Genomic DNA, 19,906 nt, shown 5'->3' on the forward strand with positions numbered 1-19,906 from the left:
CAAACCATTCTGGCCACCCCAAACCCTTCTGGCAATCCCAAACCCTTCTGAGCACCCCAAAACCTTCAACCAGCCCCTCACTGAGCCCAAATCCTTCCAGCCACCCTAAACCCTTCCAAGCAGTCCCTCACTGAGCCCAAACCCTTCTGCCAAGCCCAAACCAAACCCTTCTGGCAATCCCAAACCCTCCTGAGCACCCCAAACCCTCCTGTGCATCCTCCTGCCCACCCCAAACCCTCCTGATCACCCCAAACTCTCCTGAGCACCCCAAACCCTCCTGAGCATCCTCCTGCCCACCCCAAACCCTCCTGAGCACCCCAAACCCTCCTGAGCATCCTCCTGCCCACCCCAAACCCTCCCTGCTGAGCCCAGCCCAGCTCCCATGGATGCAGAGGCAGCAGCAGAAGTTGTGGCCACATCCAACACCCCCAGAGCAGCAGGAAGCACAGGGATCTCTGATCCTGCAGGATTTGTCCCCCAGGATCTGATCCTGGCACGTTCCCACCAGGATTTCTGGATCAGCAGCTCGTGTCCCCCCCCCTGCCCAGGTGCTGTCACCTCCCTGTCACAGTTTGGGAAGTCCCAAAGGTCCTGTCCTGTCCTGGCCACCTCCCCTCAGCCATGGACACACCAGCGAGCCAGGCAGGAACAGCTTCAGCATCAGGAAAAGATTTTTTTTATTCCCAAAAAATAAAAAGAATTTCAGAATTCCAGAGCAGAAGGATCCACATCTGCAGTGGGGTCAGGGCAGGGGAGCACAGCACCATGGGGAAAGTCCCTGAGGGAGCTGGGATGTCCCTGGATGTCCCTTTATGAGGGATCTGGGATGTCCCTGGCTGTCCCTTTGTGAGGGAGCTGGGATGTCCCTGGATGTCCCTTTCTGATGGATCTGGGATGTCCCCTGGGATGTCCCTTTATGAGGGATCTGGGATGTCCCTGGATGTCCCTTTGTCAGGGATCTGGGATGTCCCTGGATGTCCCTTTCTGAGGGACCTGGGATGTCCCTGGAGGTCCCTTTCTGAGGGACCTGGGATGTCTCCTCTATGTCCCTTTCTGATGGACCTGGGATGTCCCTGGAGGTCCCTTTCTGATGGACCTGGGATGTCCCTGAGCTGAAGGAATTCCCAAAGCACCAGGTGCTTTCCTGCCTCTGCCCAGGAGAGAATTCCCAGGCAGGAATGAGCCTCATCCCAAGGATCAGGGGCTGGCTCTCCCTCCCCACTCAGCACTCCCAAAAATCCCCTGGGACACCCAGGATAGTGCAGAGCCACCCCAAACCCGGATTCCCCCATGGAATCCCCACAGTTCTGTGGGAAGAGCTCCTTCCTGCAGCTCCAGCTCCTCCACAGCACCTGCTGGGAGTGCCAATCCTCGTGTCCCACCTGGATCCTCCAGCTCAGCCACAGCAGGGATCTCCTGGCAGGGGTGGATCCCTCCAGGACACTCCCCACGGCTGCTGCTGCTCAGTCCTGCTCACACCACACGTCCCCAGCAGGATTTTGTTCCATTTCTCTGGAGTGAGACATCCCCAGCTGTCCCTGTGCCATCAGGGCTGCTGCTGCTGCAGCTCCAGGGCTTCTCCACAGCAGGCCAGGAACTCGGGAATGCTGCTGGGATGGGCAGGAACCCCCAGCTTCTGCTTCAGCAGCAGGAACTGCAGGGACACACAGCCTGCTGTGCACTGCCTTCACACTGCTTCGTAATACCTATCTATTTATTTACATTTTCTTTTATATCCCTTTATATTTTCTATTTCCTTTTCTAGTGTCTTTGATATTTCCTTATATTTTCTATTTTCTTTCTATTTTCTTTTATATTTTCTTTTCTATTTCCTTTTCTATTGGCTTTGACATTGCTTTATATTTTCTTTCTATTTTCATTTTCTTTGATATTTCCTTTCTATTTTCTTTTATATTCCTTTATATTTTTTCATATTTTCCTTGATATTTCTTTATTTTTTAATATATATTTTCCTTTCTATTTTCTTTGATATTTCCTTTCTATTTTCCTTGATATTCCTTTATGTTTTTTAATATTTGCCTTGATATTTCTTTTTTTTTTTAATATTTTCCTTTATATTTTCTTTGATATTTCCTTTATATTTTCTTTGATATTTCCTTTCTATTTTCCTTGATATTCCTCCATATTTCCTTTTCCATTCCCTCCACTCCCCACCCCAGACCCCCCAGTCCCCAGCCCTGTCCCTCACGTGTTTCCTGCTGGCAATGGCCTGTTGGACCCACAGCAGCTCCAGCAGGAGCTGAGTCCTGAGGGCCTGCAGCTCCCAACGGGGCAGCCCCTGCAGCTCCTCTGGGATTCCTGCAAAAAAAACAGGAAAAAACCCAAAATTCAGCCCTGTGGGGGCTGCCCCTGCAGCTCCTCTGGGATTCCTGCAAAAAAAAACAGGAAAAAACCCAAAACTCAGCCCTGTGGGGGCTGCTCCAGCATTCCCAAATATCCCTGAGTTTCTGTGTCCCTCACCTGGGTTTTTGTGTCCCTTGTGTCCCTCACCAGTGGCTCCCAGCTCACTGCTGGCCCTGGCCCACCCCAGGGCTCCCTCCTCTTCCTCAAGGCTCTGAGCAATGCCACACCCCAAATCTGAGGGGTTTTGAGCAGCACCACACCCCAAATCCTCTGGGATTTCTGCCCAAAAACCAGGAAAACCCCAAAGCTCAGCCCTGTGGGAGCTGCTCCAGCCTTCCCAAAATATTCCCAAAATATTTGGTGCCCCTCACCTGGGCTGGCTCCCAGGTGAGAACCCCAAAGCTCAGCCCAGCATTCCCAAAATATTCCTGAGTTTCTGTGTCCCTCACCTGGGCTGGCTCCCAGCTCGCTGCTGTCACTGTCCCACTCCAGGGCTCCCTCCTCTTCCTCCTCGGGGCTTTCAGCAGCACCACACCCCAAATCCGGGGGCTTTGGGGTGGTTTTGGGGTTTTTGGGGTTTGGGGTTGTGCCCCGGGGCAGGGGGGCTGAGGGGGGGATGTTCCCACCCCGCTCTGCTCCACCAGGATTCAGCTTCTCCCGGGTTTTTCTGGGAATGGTTTTGTTCTCTGCAGCACCACACCCCAAATCTGGGGGCTTTGGGGGGGGTTTGGCGTTTTTGGGGTTTGGAGGGGGGATGTTCCCACAGCTCCCACCCCGCTCTGCTCCACCAGGATTTGGCTTTTCCTGGTTTTTTCTTTTTTTGTTCTCTGCAGCCTCCCCTGGCTCCGAGGGTTTCCTTGGAGAGGGCTGGAAAACAGGAAAAAAAAAAACGAAAAGAGGAAAAAAAAAATCCCAATACAATGGGAGAGGGAAAAAATATGAGAAAAATATTTTTAAAAAATCAAGAATATGAGAGGAATAGGAAGAAAAAATGAAGATGAATAGGAAGAAAATAGGAAGAAAAAATAAAGGAATATAAAGAAATATAAAAGAAAATATAAAGAAATATAGGGGGATATAAAAGAAAATATAAAGGAAAATATGAAGGAATATCAAAGAAATATCAAAGAAATATAAAAGAAAATATTAAAATACAATATATACAAGAAAATATAAATAAATTTAAACATACCAAAGAAAATATTAAAATAGAGGAAATATGTAATATATAAAGAAGTATCAAAAATCAAAGAAATATCGAAGAAAATATTACAATAAACAAAATAAAATATATTTTAAAAAATAGAAAGGTCTGGAACATGGCTCTGCTGCTCTGGTTTGAGCCATCCCAAACTTTCCTGGGCTCAGGACAGGTGGGACAGGGAGGGGAATCAATCACCTGGGCAGGCCGGGCTGCACCTGGAGCGCCAAATCCCGCGGGGACAGGGCCGGGAGCGTCCTGCGGGCAGGGGCACACGGTCAGCGCAGCCAACGGGCACAACCCCCGCCCCGGGGATGCTCCCGGTGCCGCTCCCGGTGCCCCGGGGCTCACGGACCTCGGGGCCGAAGCGCGGCCGCTGCAGAACGCGGCCGCTCCAGCGCAGCTGCCTCAGGTCGCCCTCGATCTCCAGCACCACGGCCTCGAACTCCTCCCGCACGCTCCGCAGCCGCCTCCGCAGCAGGAACCCCCTGGCACAGGCCTGGCACGGCCCGAGGAGGACAGCGCTGGAACCGAACCGAACCCAACCGGGCACCGGCACCGAGCGCGGCCGAGCCCGGGCGGCAGCGCCGGCTGCAGCATCGCCCGCCCGGGGGTGCCCTCATGGAGGTGCCCTCATAGAGCTGCCCGCCCGCCCGGGGGTGCCCTCTCACGGGGGTGCCCTCACGAGGGTGCCCTCATGGAGGCGCCCGCCCCGAGGTGCCCCTACGGAGCTGCCCGCCCGCTCGGGGGTGCCCTCACTGCCCGCTCCAGATGTGCCACCCCAGGGGTCTCATCCCGAAGTGCCCCCCAAAGGCCCCATCCACCTTTCCCCTTCCCTTCCCCGCTCCCCGCCGTTCCCCCGGGCCCGTCCCGCACCTGCAGCCGGGTCACGGAGCGCAGGAGCCGCCGCCGCCCCTCAGCCTCAGCCTCAGCCCCGGCCCGCGGGCCCGGCGCGGCCGCCATGGCCCCGGCGCCGCCTGCTGACGTCATCAAACCGCGACCGCCGCCGCCATGGCGGGGACAGGGGCCCGGCCCGGCCCGCGCGGGGCTCCCGGGGGTGGCGGGGACGGGGCCGGGGTCAGGGCCCCGCGTCCTCGGGGTCCGAGCTCTCGGCCAGGTGCAGCTTCTGTCTGAGAGCGGGTCAAGGGGAAGCGCCAGCACCGTCACTGCCACCACTGTCACTGCCACCATCGTCACTGCCACCTCCATTCACTGCCACCATTGCCACCCATCACCACCATCACTGCCACCCCTGCCACTATCACCACTGCCAGTGCCACCCCTGCCACTGCCACTGTCACCAGCCAAGGATACATGGAACTGCTGAGCTCTTCCAGCTGTGGGAGCAAAGGCAGAGCTGAGGGAGCGGAGGGGACGCCGGGGTGTGCCAGGCCTGGCATGGGACAGGGGTGTCACAGAGGTCACAGGGTGCCACTCACGTGTGCCAGCAGCTGGTCCAGGTTCCTGTCAGCCGCCGCCTTCTTCTGCTCCTCGGGGAGCTCCTCCACGCACACGTCCAGCCCGAAGTGCAGCCGTGCCAGCTTCTCCTGCATCTCCCGCACGTGCTCCAGCTGCTCGAAGGAGCACTCCTTCCCTGGGGGCACCCAGAACCTTCCAGAACATCCCTGGGGAGGCTCCAGCACAGCCCCAGAGCACCTTCCCTGTGGATCAATCCCAGTCCCCAGCCTGTCCCTGCTCTGTGGATCCATCCATCCATCCATCCATCCATCCATCCATCCATCCATCCATCCATCCATCCATCCATCCATCCATCCATCCATCCATCCATCCATCCATCCATCATCTGTTCATCCAGCCCATTCCTTCCCTTCAATCCAACATTTTCCCCATCCCACTCCTTCCCCGTGGATCCAAAATTCCCCAGCCCCAAAATTCCCCAGTCTGCTCCTTCCCCGTGCCCATCCCACCTCATAGACCCCATCCCATGGATCAAACCCCATCTTATCCCATCCCACCACATCCCATTCCATGGATCCCATCCCATCCCATCCCATGGATCCAATGGATCCCATTCCATGGTTCCCACCCCACGGACCCCACCCCTTCCCTCACCGAACGCCTGCAGCTTTCCCGAGTGGAAGTCGCTGAGGAGGCTGAGCAGCCCCCGCTCCATCTCGCACACGTCGGACACATCCGTGAGGAAGCTGTGTTGGAGCGGGGCCCCCCGGGAGCCCCCCGCGCCCACCCGCGCCCGCTCCTTGCTGGCCCTGCCGGGGAACGCGGCATCAGCACCGGCACCGGTACCGGCATCAGCATCAGCACCGGCACCGACACCGGTACCTCCCGCTCGGGGCCGCCCCGCTGCCCCCGGTGCTCCCGGTGCCCCCGGGCCGCACTGACCGGCGGGGCCGCGGGCGCTGCCGGGGCGAGGGCAGCGCGGGCAGCGGCAGCGCGAAGGACGCGCTCTTGCTCGGGGGCAGCGGCCGCGGGGCCCCGGCGGGCGGCGGCTGGGCCAGGCAGCTCTGAGGGCTCCGCTTCTTCCTGCGCTCCTCCATGGGGACGATGGCACCAGGACCGGGACCGGGACCGGGACCGAGACCCGGCGTGCGGCGGACACGGCGTGTGGAGGCTCCTTCCCTGCACGGAGATAACGGGGAGAGGATGCGGCTGCCCGGGGCACGGCGGAGGGGCCGGGGGACCCCAGGGACAGCGGAGGGGCTGGGGGAGCCCCCGGACAAGGGGACACAGCCAGGGGCACCGGGACCTCCGGGTTAAGCAGTGACACCCACGGGCACCCCGAGCCGCCCCGGGGCTCGCTGGCGGCGGCAGGACCGGAGCAGGAGCTCGGTGCCCGTTCCCGGGGGGCTCCGCTCCCTCCCCGCGCCCGGAGCATCCCCGCAGGAGCTCAGTCGGGGCCTGAACCGCAGCCGCAGCTCTGGCAGGGCCCCGGCGAGATGGAAAAGTGGATTTCGGCCCCAAAACACCCCGGCGAGAGCGGAGCACAGGGGACCGCATGGGGACCGTCACCCCTTTGTCCCGCCGGGCCCCTCCGAGCCCCGCGCGGCGCCGGGACGGGGCAGCTCCGGTGCGGAGCCTCTTTGTCCCCTTTGAACCCTTTGTCCGCAATCTCGGGCCGCCGTCCGGAGCGCCACGGCCGGGACTGACCTGAGCCAGGCCCGCTCCGGCCTCCGGGACCCGATGGACACCCCGACCCCACCGGACACCCCGACCCACCGGACACCCCGACCCACCGGACGCCCCGATCCCGATGGACACCCCGACCCACCGGACACCCCGACCCACCGGACGCCCCGATCCCGATGGACACCCCGATCCCGATGGACACCCCGACCCACCGGACGCCCCCCGCCCGATGGACACCGTCCGCACAGCCGGGATTTGCATTTAAAGGGAAAGGGAACTTCCTCCGGGAGTTCCCTTTCCCTCCGCAGGATCCGCGGATCCGCGGACGTGACCCGGGATCGGCCCCGGGATCAGCCCCGGGATCAGCCCCGGGATCAGCATCCCGCAGATCGGGAACGGGGCAGGATCCGCTCCCCGAGCCCGCGGAGCCCCCGGGTCGCTCCCGCCGCCCCCCGGCCGCGGCTTTACCCCGAGTCCCCTCCGGTGTCCCCGCGGGCTTCACCCCGAGTCCCCTCCGGTGTCCCCGCAGCGCCGCGGGATCCGTCCCTGCTGGAGCAGCCGGGAAGGGCCTCCAGCCCTGGCGCAGAGCCGGGATTAACAAATCCCGTCCGTCCCCCCCCGTTCCAGCCCGAGCGCGGCTGCTCCTGTAAATCCCGGCAGGATTTTTAACCCATCTTGGACATTCTGGAGCCGATGGGGGCACAAGGGACCAGCCGGGAGGGGGGAGGTTGGTACCCCCAGGGCCGGGACCCTCAGGGCTGGTGGCTCTTGGTGGCTGCGGCGTCCCGGGATGGGACATGCCAGGGACTGGGGACACCTGAGCAGGGACATCCCATCCCCACCGCAGCAAAGCTGTGCAATCCCTGCCAGCCTCCCGCAGCTCATTGCCGGGGAAAGGAGGAGCAGAGCTCTGGGACACGGCAGGAGGAGTTTGTGGGGTTTGGGAGTGGGGCTGTGTGTAGGAACAGAGCTTGTGGGGATTGGGGTCTGTGTGTAGGAACACAGTTTGTGGGGTTTGGGGTACACAGTTTGTGGGGTTTGGAACAGGGGCTGTGTGTAGGAACACAGTTTGTGGGGTTTGGGGGGGGTTTGGAATTGGGGCTGTGTGCAGGTACAGTTTGTGGGGTTTGGGGTACACAGTTTGTGGGGATTGGGAGTGGGGTACACAGTTTGTGGGGATTGGAACAGGGGCTGTGTGTAGGAACACGGTTTGTGGGGTTTGGGGGGGTTTGGGGTACATAGTTTGTGGGGTTTGGAATTGGGGCTGTGTGCAGGTACAGTTTGTGGGGTTTGGGAGTGGGGTACACAGTTTGTGGGGTTTGGGGTACACAGTTTGTGGGGTTTGGGAGTGGGGTACACAGTTTGTGGGGTTTGGGAGTGGGGCTGCTCCCCAATGAGCCCAGCTGTGAACAGCAGGTGAGCCATGGAGTGCCCAGCTGTGCTGACCAAAGGGCACAGAGGGCACACAGGTGCCCTGCATGAACGTGAGGGGTACAAAGTAAAGAAGAGAGAGACACCAGAGGCAGCAGCGAGGTTGGGAGTGTTTCTATTGGATACAGGATACACACGAGGAGGTTTCTGTACCTTAACAGGGAAAAGACAGAGAAAAAGGGGGTTTGGTGAATTTCTAAGGGGTTTTGCTTTTTCTGCAGTCCAGATGTCAGCAGCAGCCCTGCTCAGCCTGGCTGGGTTACATTCATGGATCATCCCAGAGGAACCAGCAGGGGCTGGAAGACAAAGCCACCACAGCTCCAGGGACTGTCCCAGTGCATGTCCAGCAGGGCTCTGTGGAGCCTCAGAGCCCGTCCATGCTGCCCTCCTCAGATCTGGATTCCCAGGAGGAAAAGGAGATGTGGAGGCAGGTCCTTCATGGAGGGGAGATGTGAGAGCAGCTGTGGTGCCAGAGGAGAGTCCCAGAGGGATCCACTGGATACACCCAGGGTGGGGATCAGCTCCCAGCACGAGGGAGGCAATGCTGGGAGTGAAGTCTGTCACAAACAGAAGCTGCAGCGAGGTTCCAAGCGAGCCGAGTCTTCCAAAAGATCAGGGAAAGACAAAGTCCTGACAAACCAAGGAAAATCCCAAACCCTGGTGCCAGCAGGTGCCACAGCTGTCCCCAAACTCCCTCCCAGCACACGCAGGCCCCTGGGGTGAGGCAGCACTGGGGAGATGCTGTTCCAAGCAGGGAGGGAAAGCAGAGGTGGGGCTGGGGTAGCACAGGCACCCCCAGGAGCAGCCCCAGGTGCAATCCAGGAGCTGATCCCGGCTGGAGCAGCAGCTCCAGGAGCTCACACAGCTCTGAGGTTTGATCTGATCCTCCTGCAGCCCCAGCTCCGTGGATGCCTCCAGGGCCAGGGGGCACCTCCCCAGTCCCTGTGCACAACGATGCAAACACTTGGGAATGAGACCTTTGGGATAACTGTTTAATACACTTTGTGCACGTGTGCGTTCAGCAAAGAGGCAACTGTGAATTATAAGGCGGTTTTGAGATTGGCAGGGCCTGGCAAGAGCAAAAAATTCCCAAGGGTGGGACCAGGCACCCCCTTTTGCTGCTTCTCCTGGTCCCCATTGCAGACACAGGGCCCACGGAGAGCAGGGAACGGCCTCTTGTGCCCTCAGCTCACACACGAGCTGCCAGCAGAGCCAGACCAGGAGCTCCCTCCTGCCTGGCAGGGGGAAGAGGGAGAATCCAGTGCTGGGAATGTTCTGGAATTCTCCCAGCTCTGCTGTCACTTCAGGGTGGAGTCCTTGTGATGGTGGAGGCGTGTCCTTTGTCCCTGTGCTTGTCCCTGCCAGTGACCAGGTCCTTTAGTGAGAGGGACAATCAGCTGAGGCTCCATATTTTCAATATTCACACAGGCAGGGAGCTGGGCCCTTCTGCTTCTTATGGATATCCATAGATATAAAGTGTTGCCCTGCACATTTTTATATATCTTATATATATATATGTATATATATATATAAAATCTTAAAAAAAAAACCCTCCAAAAACCTAAACTAGGAAATCTCCCATCCCCAGGAGGGCTGTGTCCTGTCCTTTCCCAGCTGTCCCAGGACAGGGAGAGTGGAATCTAAAGCAGCTCCCAGGTCACCCTCCCTCCCCCAGCTGGGGCTCAGTCAGTGCCCTGCTCAGTCCCGCTCTGCCCTGCTGCCCCCGTGCTCAGTTCTGCCAGGGCTCCTGTGGGATCCGGGCTCTGTGGGGCCTTTCCTGGGCTCAGGGAGTCTGGAGCTGCCTCAGAGCTGTCCCGTGGGGGCTCCTTCAGGGGCTCCAGCAGCTCAGTGTGGGCACACAGGTCCTGCACCTTCTTGTTGAGGTCGTTGCGCTCCGTCTGCAGCGCCCGGCACAGCTTCTCCAGGCGCTGGATCTTCACCTGCAGCCCCTCCAGCTCCTTGTCCCGCAGGGTTTTCTGCAGGAGAGAGGCACAGAGGGAGAGCTGAAACCTCAAAAGGGACAGGAGAGAACAGGGACAGGTTTGAAATGCAGGGAGGGCAGGGTTAGGTGGGATCTTGGCTGGCACAGGGTGCTCCAGCTCCTTGTCCCACAGGGTTTTCTGCAGGGAGAGAGGCACAGAGGGAGAGACAGAAGCCCAGAGGGATAGGAGGGGATAGGGACAGGTGTGAAATGCAGGGAGGGCAGGGTTAGGTGGATATTGGGATGGAATTCCTGCCTGTGAGAGTGGGCAGGCCCTGGCACAGGGTGCCCAGAGAGGCTGTGGATCCCTGAAGTGTCCAAGGCCAGGCTTGGAGAAACCTGGGATAACTGAAGGTGTCCCTGCCCACGGCAGGGGTGGAATGGGATGAACTTTCCACCCAAACCATTCCATGGCTGATTCTGGGGAAACCAAGCAAACCCTCAGCACCCAAAGCACCAAGGAGCTTCCTCCTCCCTCTGCCCTCACAGAGCACGAGGCAGGGCCTGTCCTGTCCCCATCCCACCCTCCCCAGCTGCTCCAGAGCCTCCCTCACCTCCTCTGCCATCTCCAGCAGGGCCTTGTTGCTGCTCTCCCAGCGGGAGCGGTACATGGTGGTCTCCTTCTCCAGCTTCTTGATTTTCTTGGTCATCTACAGAAGCACAGAAAGGGCACAAATCGAGTCACAAAATGTCCTGACCCCCACAGGGATCAAAAGAAACACACCCCAGGGAGAGCAGTGCAGTGACATCCCACAGGTCCTCATGTGTCACCCCAGATTTTGGGTGTAGACCTAAAATTAATGAAATTTGGAGCTGGGGGAAAAAGCAGCACCCACCTTCTCCATCTCCTGTTTGAACGTTGTGAACACTTCACTGCTTTTGGAAAGGGTGTTCTGGAACTCCTCAAACTTCTCAGTGTACAGAGCCAGCTGTGGGGAGACACAGGGAGCTCATGGCACCAGGGCCTGGGGAGGGGAGAGCCCAGCCAGGGCTGAGCTGCTGCCCTGGGACAAGGACAAACAGCAGGAGCTGCTCTGCCAAAGGCAAATTCTGTCCCAGGGAAACATCCTGAGAGCACAGAGTTCCACAAACTCCTCCTGGCTGATCCCATGACTGCTCCCAGCACTGGGAAACAACCCCTGAACAAAGTCTCAGCTCATAAAACCAAAGCCAGCAGGGATCCTGCCCCTCTGTTTTCCAGATTAAAGAGCTTTGGGTTGTTCAGGGAGGGAAGGAGGGAAATCCCCAAACAAAACAAGCTGAGCAGGGAACTCACCTGCTGCTTGAGGTGGGTCTCCTGCTGCTTCATCAGCTCACACATCCTCTGTGATTCCACAGCTTCCTTCAGCAGCTGGGGAAGGAGAGCAAAGGAGTTACCTGGGAATGCTCCTGGCCCAGCCCTGCTCAGGAGAGGCATGAGGAGCACAGCAGGGCTCCAGCCTGGCTCCTGGACATGCCAAGATCTGGGACAACACCCAGGGATCCACACTAAGACCCCAAAAGTGCCTCAATCAACCGCTCCAACACTTACAAAATCCTTCTCCCGCTGGTGCCTCTCCTCTGCCTCCTTCAGCATCTCCTGGGCCTGCTGCAGTTTGGCATCCACCAGCTGCTGCTGCAGCTCCTTGTGCTTGAACACCTTGTCAATGTGCTGCAGGGGGAACAGCACAGCTCAGGGCACACCCAGAGCACCAGGAAAGGCTCCCAGTCCTGACCACAAAATTCCTCTGCCTGCCCTGAAGGCCTCCAGCCCCTGCCTGGGGGGCTCAGAGTCAAAACCAGCTGTGCCTTTGATTTTAGCCCTTAGAATAAACAATTCCCACCTTTGCATGAAGAATTACAAGTCAAGAGAGTTTAGGCAGAATGACAGTGAATTTATCACAGGGTGAAAAATAGATTTTTTTGGGGTTTTTAGAATGAGAGTTCAAGAAGCAAGATAGAAGAATCCAAGTGTGTCCAGTCTTTCTCCTTCTTCTTCTTAGTCTCCACCTCCCACTGTGATGGTGGCACTTTTAGATTAGTTTACAGTAGAAGCTCACTGTCTAACATAGGTAATAGGTATTAGGAAGTTATAGTAAATATTTTACATGTAGTTTTTAGTATAAAAAGATAACACCAGTGTGCCTCAACCTTGCCAGACACACCTAGGGCGAGTCAGAGAAATAATGCTATAAATAAGAAATAATAAACAATAAACACAAAAGAACCCTGACTCGTCAACTGCCAGGCTAAGAAAAAGAAGTTTTCTGTATCTCAGCGTGCCTGTGGCCATGAGAGGCTGTGGAGAAGCTGACCCACCTCCTCCCTGAGCTCGTACTGCTCGATGAGCTTCTTGAGCCTCTCGGCCAGCTCCATGTTCTCCTGGCGCAGCTTCGAGTTGCGCTCGTTGTGCTGCTCCATCTGCAGCTGGATGTCGTTCAGGGTCACCTGGAAGTGAGAGGTCACCTCCTTCCTCTTCTCCTCCTCCTCCCTGGCACGCTGGACGCCCTCCTCCTGCAGCAGGGATGGGGCAGGTAAGGGAGGGACTCCCCAAAGTTATGTTTCCAACCTATCTGCTCTCCCGTTATTCCTTATATCCATCCCAAAACGATGTCCTTATGTCCACCACAAAACCTTCCTAAAACTGTGTTCACAACCCATTCAGCCTCCCATTACTCCTTATTTCCATCAGGAAAACTTCCCAAAATTACTCCTTATATCCATAAGAAAAACCTCCCAAAATGATGTCCTTATAACCATCAGGAAATCTTCCCAAAATGATGTTCACAACCCATTCAGCCTCCTGTTATTCCTTATATCCACAAGAAAAACTTCCCAAAATTATGTTCCCAACTTATCCATCCTCCCATTATTCCTTCTATCCCTCAGAAAAACTTCCCAAAATTATATTCCCAACCCATTCAGCCTCCTTATATCTATAAGAAAAACTTCCCAAAATTATGTTCTTACATCCATCAGGAAAACTTCCCTAAATGTTCCTAACCCATTCAGCCTCATTCCTTATATCCATGAGGAAAATTTCCCAAAATTATGTTCTTATTTCCATCAGGAAAACCTTCCAAAATTATGTTCTCAATGAATTCAGCCTCCCATTATTCCTTATTTCCATAAGAAAAACTTCCCTAAATGATTTTCCCAACCCATCCAGCCTCCCATTATTCCTTATAAGAAAAACTTCCCAAAATGCTGTTCTTACATCCATGAGGAAAACTTCCCAAAATTATGTTCCAAATCAATTCAGCCTCCCATTATTCCTTATTTCCATAAGAAAAATTTCCCTAAATGCTGTTTTTACATCCATCAGGAAAATTTGCCTAAATGTTCCTAACCCATTCAGCCTCCTGTTATTCCTTGTATCCCTCAGGAAAACTTCCCAAAATTATGTCCTTATATCCCTCAGGAAAACTTCCCAAATTATTTTCCTAATCCACTCAGCCTCCCATTATTCCTTATATTCCTCAGGAAAACTTCCCAAATGATGTTCCTAATCCACTCAGCCTCCCATTATTCCTTATATCCCTCAAGAAAACTTCCCAAATGATGTTCCTAATCCACTCAGCCTCCCATTATTCCTTATATCATCAGGAATGGATATAAGGAATCCCAAGATGATGTTCCCACCCCACTCAGCCTCCCACGACTCCTTCCACCCCTCAGGAAAGGACTCTGGGCTCTCCCCATTCCCTCCCTCCAGGGCACAAACCCTGAGACACCACCTCAGACACTGCAGGCAATGATGGCCCAACCCCAAACCCCAAACCCCAAACCCTGCCCCAGAGGGGTGAGGGCGCCCAGATGGCCCCCGGGGAGCAGCCCAGGGGTAGGGCAGGATGAGGGGGCACCCTGAGGGTGCGGTTGTGTCTCTGCAGCTCCCGGCACAGGCTCTCCAGCTTGCTGCGTGCCAGGATGGCCTCAATCTGCAGGTGATCCACCCCAAAACCACCCCAAACCCCAAACCCTGCCCTGCCCCAGAGCGGGGGCACCCCTGGCAGCACCTTGAGGGTGCGGTTGTGCCTCTGCAGCTCCCGGCACAGGCTCTCCAGCTTGCTGCGTGCCAGGATGGCCTTGCTGTGCTCGCTCTGCAGGTGATCCTTCTCCTGCACCAGCTGGCTCTGCTTCTTCTGCAGCATCCTCATCTGCTTCTGCGAGGTCCTGTGCTCCTCCAGCTGCGACAGGGCAGAGCACAGGCTGGGGGGGCAGCAGGGCAGAGGTGTCCCCATGAGGGGACACCATGTACCCTGCTGAGGGGACACCTGAGGGGACACCATGTACCCTGCTGAGGGGACACCTGAGGGGACGCCATTTACCCTCCTAAGGGGACACCATCTTCCTTCCTGAGGGGACACCATCTCCCCCCCTGAGGGGATACCTGAGGGGACACCACCTGCCCTGCTGAGGGGACACCTGAGGGGACACCATCTTCCTTCCTGAGGGGACACCATCAGCTCCCCTGAGGGGACGCCTGAGGGGACACCATTTACCCTCCTAAGGGTAAATGCTCAGGGTGTTCAGGGTCTCCATCTTCCTTCCTGAGGGGACACCTGAGGGGACGCCATCTTCATTCCTGAGGGGATGCCATCCATCCCATTGAGGGGATAGCTGAGGGGACACCACCTGCCCTGCTGAGGGGACACCTGAGGGGACGCCATCTTCCTTTCTGAGGGGACACCATCTCCCCCCCTGAGGGGACGCCTGAGGGGACAGCATTTACCCTCCTAAGGGGACACCATCAGCACCCCTGAGGGGACACTTGAGGGGACACCATCCTCCCCCTGAGGAGACACCATCTGGCTGTGTGTCCCAAGGCCAGCAGGTTTGTGACACCTCAGGGCAGAGCAGCAGTGACACAGAGCCCAAGGGCTTTTCCTTTTCTCCTTCCTCAATTCCCACCCTGCTGGAATTGGAAGGAGCTCCACGCTCCCCCAGCACAGGGAAAAGCCACCCATGGGGCACTTTGGACATGCACAGGCAGCCCCAAACCTCCTCCAGCTCCACATCCATGCTTGGAACTCCACCTTGGCTCTGGTTAAACGTGGGATCAGGCTTTGTGTGGCTCAAACTGAGCTCCTCTTGCACCCGGATTTGCCAAAATCCCTTCCACAAACACCACCAGGCTTCACCCAGCAACACCCACCCTCTCCTGGGCAGGGATGCAGTCCTGCAGGGATGCCAGGACACCACAAAGCTCCAGTGTGACCCTGGAAAGTCCCTCTCAAAGGGCTCTCCTGCCTCCCCCAGCCCCAGCACTCACCAACTCAGCGTATTTCTTGCACAGAGCTGCCAGTTTCTCCTCTGACGTGCTCAGGGTGTTCAGGGTCTGCATCAGCAAAGTGATTTCCTTGCCTGGAATGGGAATGATGTAATAAATGGCATAAAAATGGCTTTACACAGAGATCTGGCTTGGAAAGGTGGAAAAAGGAGGGGCTGAGCAGGTTCCCAGTGCATTCCCAGGATCTCCCCATGGTGGGAGAACAGCTGGAGCAGCTGGATTTTGTTGATTTTGGAGGGGAAAACCATCCCTGGGCTGGCTGGAGCCAGCTGTGCCCAGCAGAAGACAAACCCATAGAATTCAGAGGCTGCACTGGGTGCAGAACAGAATGGAAGGATGCTCCCAAACACATCAAGGCTCTGACTTCCCCCAGTGGATAAAACGCTCTTATCCCCAATTTTATCCACCTTAAATGGACAAAATCCATTTATCCATGCACTGATATCCTCAGGAACAGGTGGAGCAGGGAATCCTTCCCCTAAACCCTTGGGGAGCTGGGAATCCTTCCCCATAACCCCTGAGGAACAGGGAATCCCCTATCTAAACCCTTAGGGAGCAGAGAATCCTTAATCTAAACCCTTGAGGAGCTGGGAATCCTTCCCCTAAACCCCTGAGGAGCTGGGAATCCTTCCCCATAACCCTTGGGGAGCAGGAAATCTTTCCCCATAACCCTTGGGGAGCAGAGAATCCTTCACCTAAACCTTTGGGGAGCTGGGAATCCTTCACTTAAACCCTTGTGGAGCAGGAAATCCTTTATCTAAACCCTTGGGGAGCAGGAAATCCTTCCCCATAACCCTTGGGGAGCAGGAAATCCTTCATCTAAACCCCTGGGGAGTTGGAAATCCCTCACATAAACCCTTGGGGAGCAGAGAATCCTTCCCCTAAACCCCTGGGGAGTTAAAAATCTCTCACCTAAACCCTTGGCTTTCTTTTTCTCCTGAGCTTTCTTCTGGTCCCTGTCCCCAGCGTCCTCTCCAGGCCGGAACTCCTCGCTGCCCTTGGAGTTCTCCTTCTCGCCGTTGATCTCGGGGCCCCCCGGCTCCTGCTCCCCGTTCCTGGGGGAGTCACTGCGGCCCTTGTCGGGCTCCTCGGGGGTGTCCCCGTGCCCCCCATCCTCCCCTGGGTTCTCCTGGCTGGCATCCACACAGTAGGTGCTCAGGATGTCCTCCAGCTGCCGGCTCAGCTCCTCCGAGACGTCGCGAGAGGATTTGGGATCCTCCTGGGGAGCTGGGAGGGCAAAAGGAACAGAAAAATGGATTCATTAATTGGTTTGTTCTCCTCCAGCCAGCTCTCATAAGCTCCTGGAGGTTTATATCACACCCAAGATAGCTCAGCTACCTTAGAAGGTATAAAATCAGCAGGATGGGTTCTGTGGGAGTGTTGGAAACCAAGCCCCTGACATCTGTCAAAAGGGAGAATTTCCCCTCTCCCTTCTTCATTTTTTTTTGTGTGTGAGCTTGGAGCTTTTTAGCATGAGAATGGATTTGAAACCTGGGTAAGAGCAGCTGGGGATGGAGCAGGCAGAACATCCTGGCAGCAGGCAGGAGAGGGGAACTCCTCCAGGAAAACAGAAATAGGGGAAAAACCAGACTTAATAAAAGGCAAAATAACAAAACTCTTTACAGAGAAAAACCCAGCCAGGTGCAAGAGGTTCTTGCTCCTGGTAAAACACCTCACAAAAGCAATTGGTTTCTTTGGGCTCTTCTTTTTCTACTAAATTGCTCAGGCAATTTTTTTGCTCCTGTCCAATTGTCCATCCTTACGTTTGTGGTGAAGTCCCCCAAGTCCTATGAGATTTCTTTTTACCTAATTAAAGACAGAAACTTCTGAGCTTATTTCCTTTTTAAGGGGACAAAAGACACTTTTGTCACTCCATCAAGGGGGCAGATTCCTATAAATTGGGATTTTTTCCCCCTTCCTCTCACCCTGCAGGAAACAGGGGGTTTTTCCTGGCTGGATTTGCAGCAGGACAAATTGCTTTGTTCCATTCCCAACAGCCTCTCCTTTGATCAGCAGAGCATGACCAAGCCCCTGACATCTGTCAAGAGGAAGAATTCCCCCCTCTCCCCTCTATTTTTTTTTTAAAGGAAAGCAGGTTGTGTGTGAGTTTTCCCCATCTCCAGAGGAATTGGAAGCTTCAGGGCTGGGATTTTTAGCATGAGAATGGATCTGAAACCTGGGTAAGAGCAGCTGGGATCAAACCGGGATGGAGCAGGCACAAAATCCTGGCAGCAGGCAGGAGAGGGCAACTCCTCCAGGATGCACACACAATAAAATAGGGAAAAAAACCCACAGTTTTCTGCTCTGGAAAACCAGGATTTTCTGCCCAGGAAAACCAGAATTCTCTGCCCAGGAAAACCAGCATTTTCTGGCCTGGAAAACCAGGATTTTCTCACCAGGAAACCCAGGATTTTCTGGCCAGGGAAACCAGGATTCTCTGCCCTGGAAAACCAGGATGTTCTGGCCTGGAAAACCAGGATGTTCTGGCCTGGAAAACCAGGATGTTCTGCCTTGGAAGCCCAGGATTTTCTACCCAGGGAAACCAGGATCCTCTGCCCAGGGAAACCTGGATTTTTCTGCCCAGGGAAACCTGGAATTTCTGGCCTAGAAAAATCACAGTTTTCTGGCCTGGAAACCCAGGATTTTCTGCCCTGGAAAACTGCAACTTTCTGCCCAGGAAACTCAGGATTTTCTGCCTGGAAAAACAGGATTTTCTGCCCAGGATTTTCTGCTCTGGAAAACCAGGATCTTCTAGCCTGGAAACCCACAATTTTCTGCCCAGGAAACCCGGGATTTTCTGGCCTGGAAACCCAAGATTTTCTGCCCTTGAAAAGCCACAATTTTCTGCCCTGGAAAACCAGGATTCTCTGCCTGGAAACCCAATATTTTCTGGCCTGGAAAACCAGGATTTTCTCCCCACCTTCTGGGGGAGCTGCAGCCTCTGGCGAGTCTCCCTCTTCCAGCCCCATCCCGCTGCTCGTTCTGGAAGGACGTGGAGCTGCCTTGGTCTCCACTCCCTGGTTCTTCATCACAGCCTTTGCACCCTGTCAGGCTCTGCAGAGACAGAAGGGAGAGGTTTTGAGGACATCTGCAGGATTTTAGGAGTCATCAGCCCTGGCTGGCAGGAAGGAGCCTGTTCTCAGCAGCAGCTCAGTGCTGAGGAAAGCATCTCTTGATTCCCAGTTTGTGTCAGGATAATTCCTGGTGGAATCTCCCTCTGGAGCAAGGCAGCACCTCCCAACCCACAGATACAGGATTTTCCCACTGGGAACATCCCCTCAGCCCTTCCCAAGTCTGGGATTTCAAACCTGACCCAGAAATCAGAGCTGGCACAGCACAGAGGTCAATTCCTGCTCAATTCCCTGGCTGAAATCCCAGCTCATCCTCATCCTCACCTCTGAGGGGTTTGGATGTTCTCAGCTTTCCCATTATCACCCTAATGAGGAGCTGGGGGTGCTGCTCCTGCTGGTCCCGAGGGAAAGAAGGGTTCCCGGTTATACTGGGAGTTACCGGGGTTCCGGGAAGGGAAACCCGCGGGCACAGCGGCGGCAGAGCCCGACCCACGTGTGGGTGTCCGGGCAGCGCCCTTCACCTTCACCGGCACCTGCCCCGCGCCCCGGGCGCTCCTTTTCCGCTGCTGCACCCGCGCAGCTCCGGGGCCAGAACCGGGGCACGGGGGCGAGAACCGGGGGGCCAGAACCGGGGTACGGGGGACGATAACCGGGCCACGGGGGCGATAATAACCGGGATACAGGGGCGATAACCGGGATACGGAGGTGATAATAACCGGGGTACGGGGGGGATAACGGGGTTCGGGGGTGACCCAGCCCCGCAGCCCCCCGGAGCCCCCGGCCCATGGCTCCCTCGGCACCGGCAGCCCCGGTCCGCCAAGCCCAGCCCCGCTGCCCCCGTTCCAGCGGGACCCGGCCCCCCCCAGCCCCGTTATGGCCCCGGGCGCGGCCGAGCCCCCGGTGCAGCCTCCGCCTCCCCCCCGGTTAAAGCGGCCCGGCGCTGCCCCCTCCCCGAACCGCCGTGACGTCACGCGCGCACCCCGTGACGTCAGCGCCGGCGGTCTGACGCAGGTGTCTCCTCGCTCCTCAGCCAACGGGCGCGCAGGGCCCGGCGGGGGCCCGGCGCATCGGCGGGGCGCTGGGTGCCGGTGCCCGGCCGGTGCCGCTGTGGCGGCGGTTGTGGCGGTTCCGGCGGTACCGGCGCTGAGGGAGCGGCTCGGCCCGGGGCCTCCAACGGCCGCGCGTGCGCCCGCCCGCGCCGCCGCCCAATCAGCGCCCGCCGCGCGGGGGCTGCCGGGAAGCACCGGGGAGACGCGGCAAGCGCGGCGGGAGGCGCTGAGGGGACTACAGCTCCCGGCATGCTCCGCGAGAGAGCGGCCACAGGAACTACAGCTCCCGGCATGCTCAGCGCGGGGCCCACCACAGGAACTCCAGCTCTGTAGGGCTCGAAGAGGATGAGGAGGAAGGGAAGAGGGAAAGAAACTGTATCCTACAACTACCGTCATGCCCCGCGGTTGGGAAAGAAGAGGATGAGAAGGGAGACT

General features: G+C 56.8%; 2 protein-coding genes across 5 annotated transcripts; both read right to left on the minus strand.

Annotated features, from left to right (window-relative positions):
* Positions 1–653: 653 nt before the first annotated feature.
* LOC118695599 (coiled-coil domain-containing protein 28B) lies at positions 654–7,185 on the minus strand. 3 transcript variants are annotated; one of them, XM_054517192.1, is made up of 10 exons: positions 5,927–6,730; positions 5,639–5,793; positions 5,005–5,159; positions 4,880–4,902; positions 4,442–4,695; positions 3,921–4,064; positions 3,764–3,823; positions 2,814–3,231; positions 2,210–2,319; positions 654–1,654 (listed from the first exon to the last, which is right to left on the minus strand). In XM_054517192.1, the coding sequence occupies exons 1-10, from the start codon at positions 6,417–6,419 to the stop codon at positions 1,547–1,549; spliced, it is 1,920 nt and encodes a 639-aa protein (XP_054373167.1). In that variant the 5' UTR covers positions 6,420–6,730; the 3' UTR covers positions 654–1,546. The 3 variants fall into 3 exon arrangements, with proteins under 3 accessions (XP_054373167.1, XP_054373168.1, XP_036253125.1); XM_054517193.1 differs by lacking the exon at positions 654–1,654 and having other exon boundaries at positions 2,312–2,390; XM_036397232.2 differs by lacking the exons at positions 654–1,654; positions 2,210–2,319; positions 2,814–3,231; positions 3,764–3,823; positions 3,921–4,064 and adding an exon at positions 7,139–7,185 and having other exon boundaries at positions 4,557–4,695; positions 5,927–6,163.
* Positions 7,186–8,200: 1,015 nt separating this feature from the next.
* TXLNA (taxilin alpha) lies at positions 8,201–19,589 on the minus strand. 2 transcript variants are annotated; one of them, XM_036397201.2, is made up of 11 exons: positions 19,402–19,589; positions 18,272–18,405; positions 16,264–16,578; positions 15,334–15,425; positions 14,078–14,248; positions 12,381–12,575; positions 11,614–11,733; positions 11,359–11,433; positions 10,919–11,011; positions 10,637–10,732; positions 8,201–10,077 (listed from the first exon to the last, which is right to left on the minus strand). In XM_036397201.2, the coding sequence occupies exons 2-11, from the start codon at positions 18,378–18,380 to the stop codon at positions 9,784–9,786; spliced, it is 1,560 nt and encodes a 519-aa protein (XP_036253094.1). In that variant the 5' UTR covers positions 18,381–18,405; positions 19,402–19,589; the 3' UTR covers positions 8,201–9,783. The 2 variants fall into 2 exon arrangements, with proteins under 2 accessions (XP_036253094.1, XP_036253095.1); XM_036397202.2 differs by lacking the exon at positions 19,402–19,589 and adding an exon at positions 18,747–19,006.
* Between the last annotated feature and the right edge of the window lie 317 nt (positions 19,590–19,906).

Source organism: Molothrus ater, chromosome 24 (genome assembly GCF_012460135.2).
Source record: "Molothrus ater isolate BHLD 08-10-18 breed brown headed cowbird chromosome 24, BPBGC_Mater_1.1, whole genome shotgun sequence".
Classification (NCBI taxonomy): domain Eukaryota; kingdom Metazoa; phylum Chordata; class Aves; order Passeriformes; family Icteridae; genus Molothrus; species Molothrus ater.

What these genes read in the sequence shown, in the direction of transcription:
- LOC118695599 (XM_054517192.1), bottom strand. Translation starts at nt 6,419, where the DNA reads ATGCTCCGGGCGCGGGGAGGGAGCGGAGCCCCCCGGGAACGGGCACCG. An exon ending in CAGCGCCCGCGGCCCCGCCG is followed by an intron (nt 5,794 to 5,926) that starts GTCAGTGCGGCC and finishes GTTCCCCGGCAG; the next exon opens with GGCCAGCAAGGAGCGGGCGC. An exon ending in CGAGCTGGGAGCCAGCCCAG is followed by an intron (nt 2,320 to 2,813) that starts GTGAGGGACACA and finishes TTTTTTTTGCAG; the next exon opens with GAATCCCAGAGGAGCTGCAG.
- TXLNA (XM_036397201.2), bottom strand. Translation starts at nt 18,380, where the DNA reads ATGAAGAACCAGGGAGTGGAGACCAAGGCAGCTCCACGTCCTTCCAGA. An exon ending in GGCTGCAGCTCCCCCAGAAG is followed by an intron (nt 16,579 to 18,271) that starts GTGGGGAGAAAA and finishes TTGCCCTCCCAG; the next exon opens with CTCCCCAGGAGGATCCCAAA. An exon ending in GGCACAACCGCACCCTCAAG is followed by an intron (nt 12,576 to 14,077) that starts GTGCTGCCAGGG and finishes TCCCTGCTGCAG; the next exon opens with GAGGAGGGCGTCCAGCGTGC.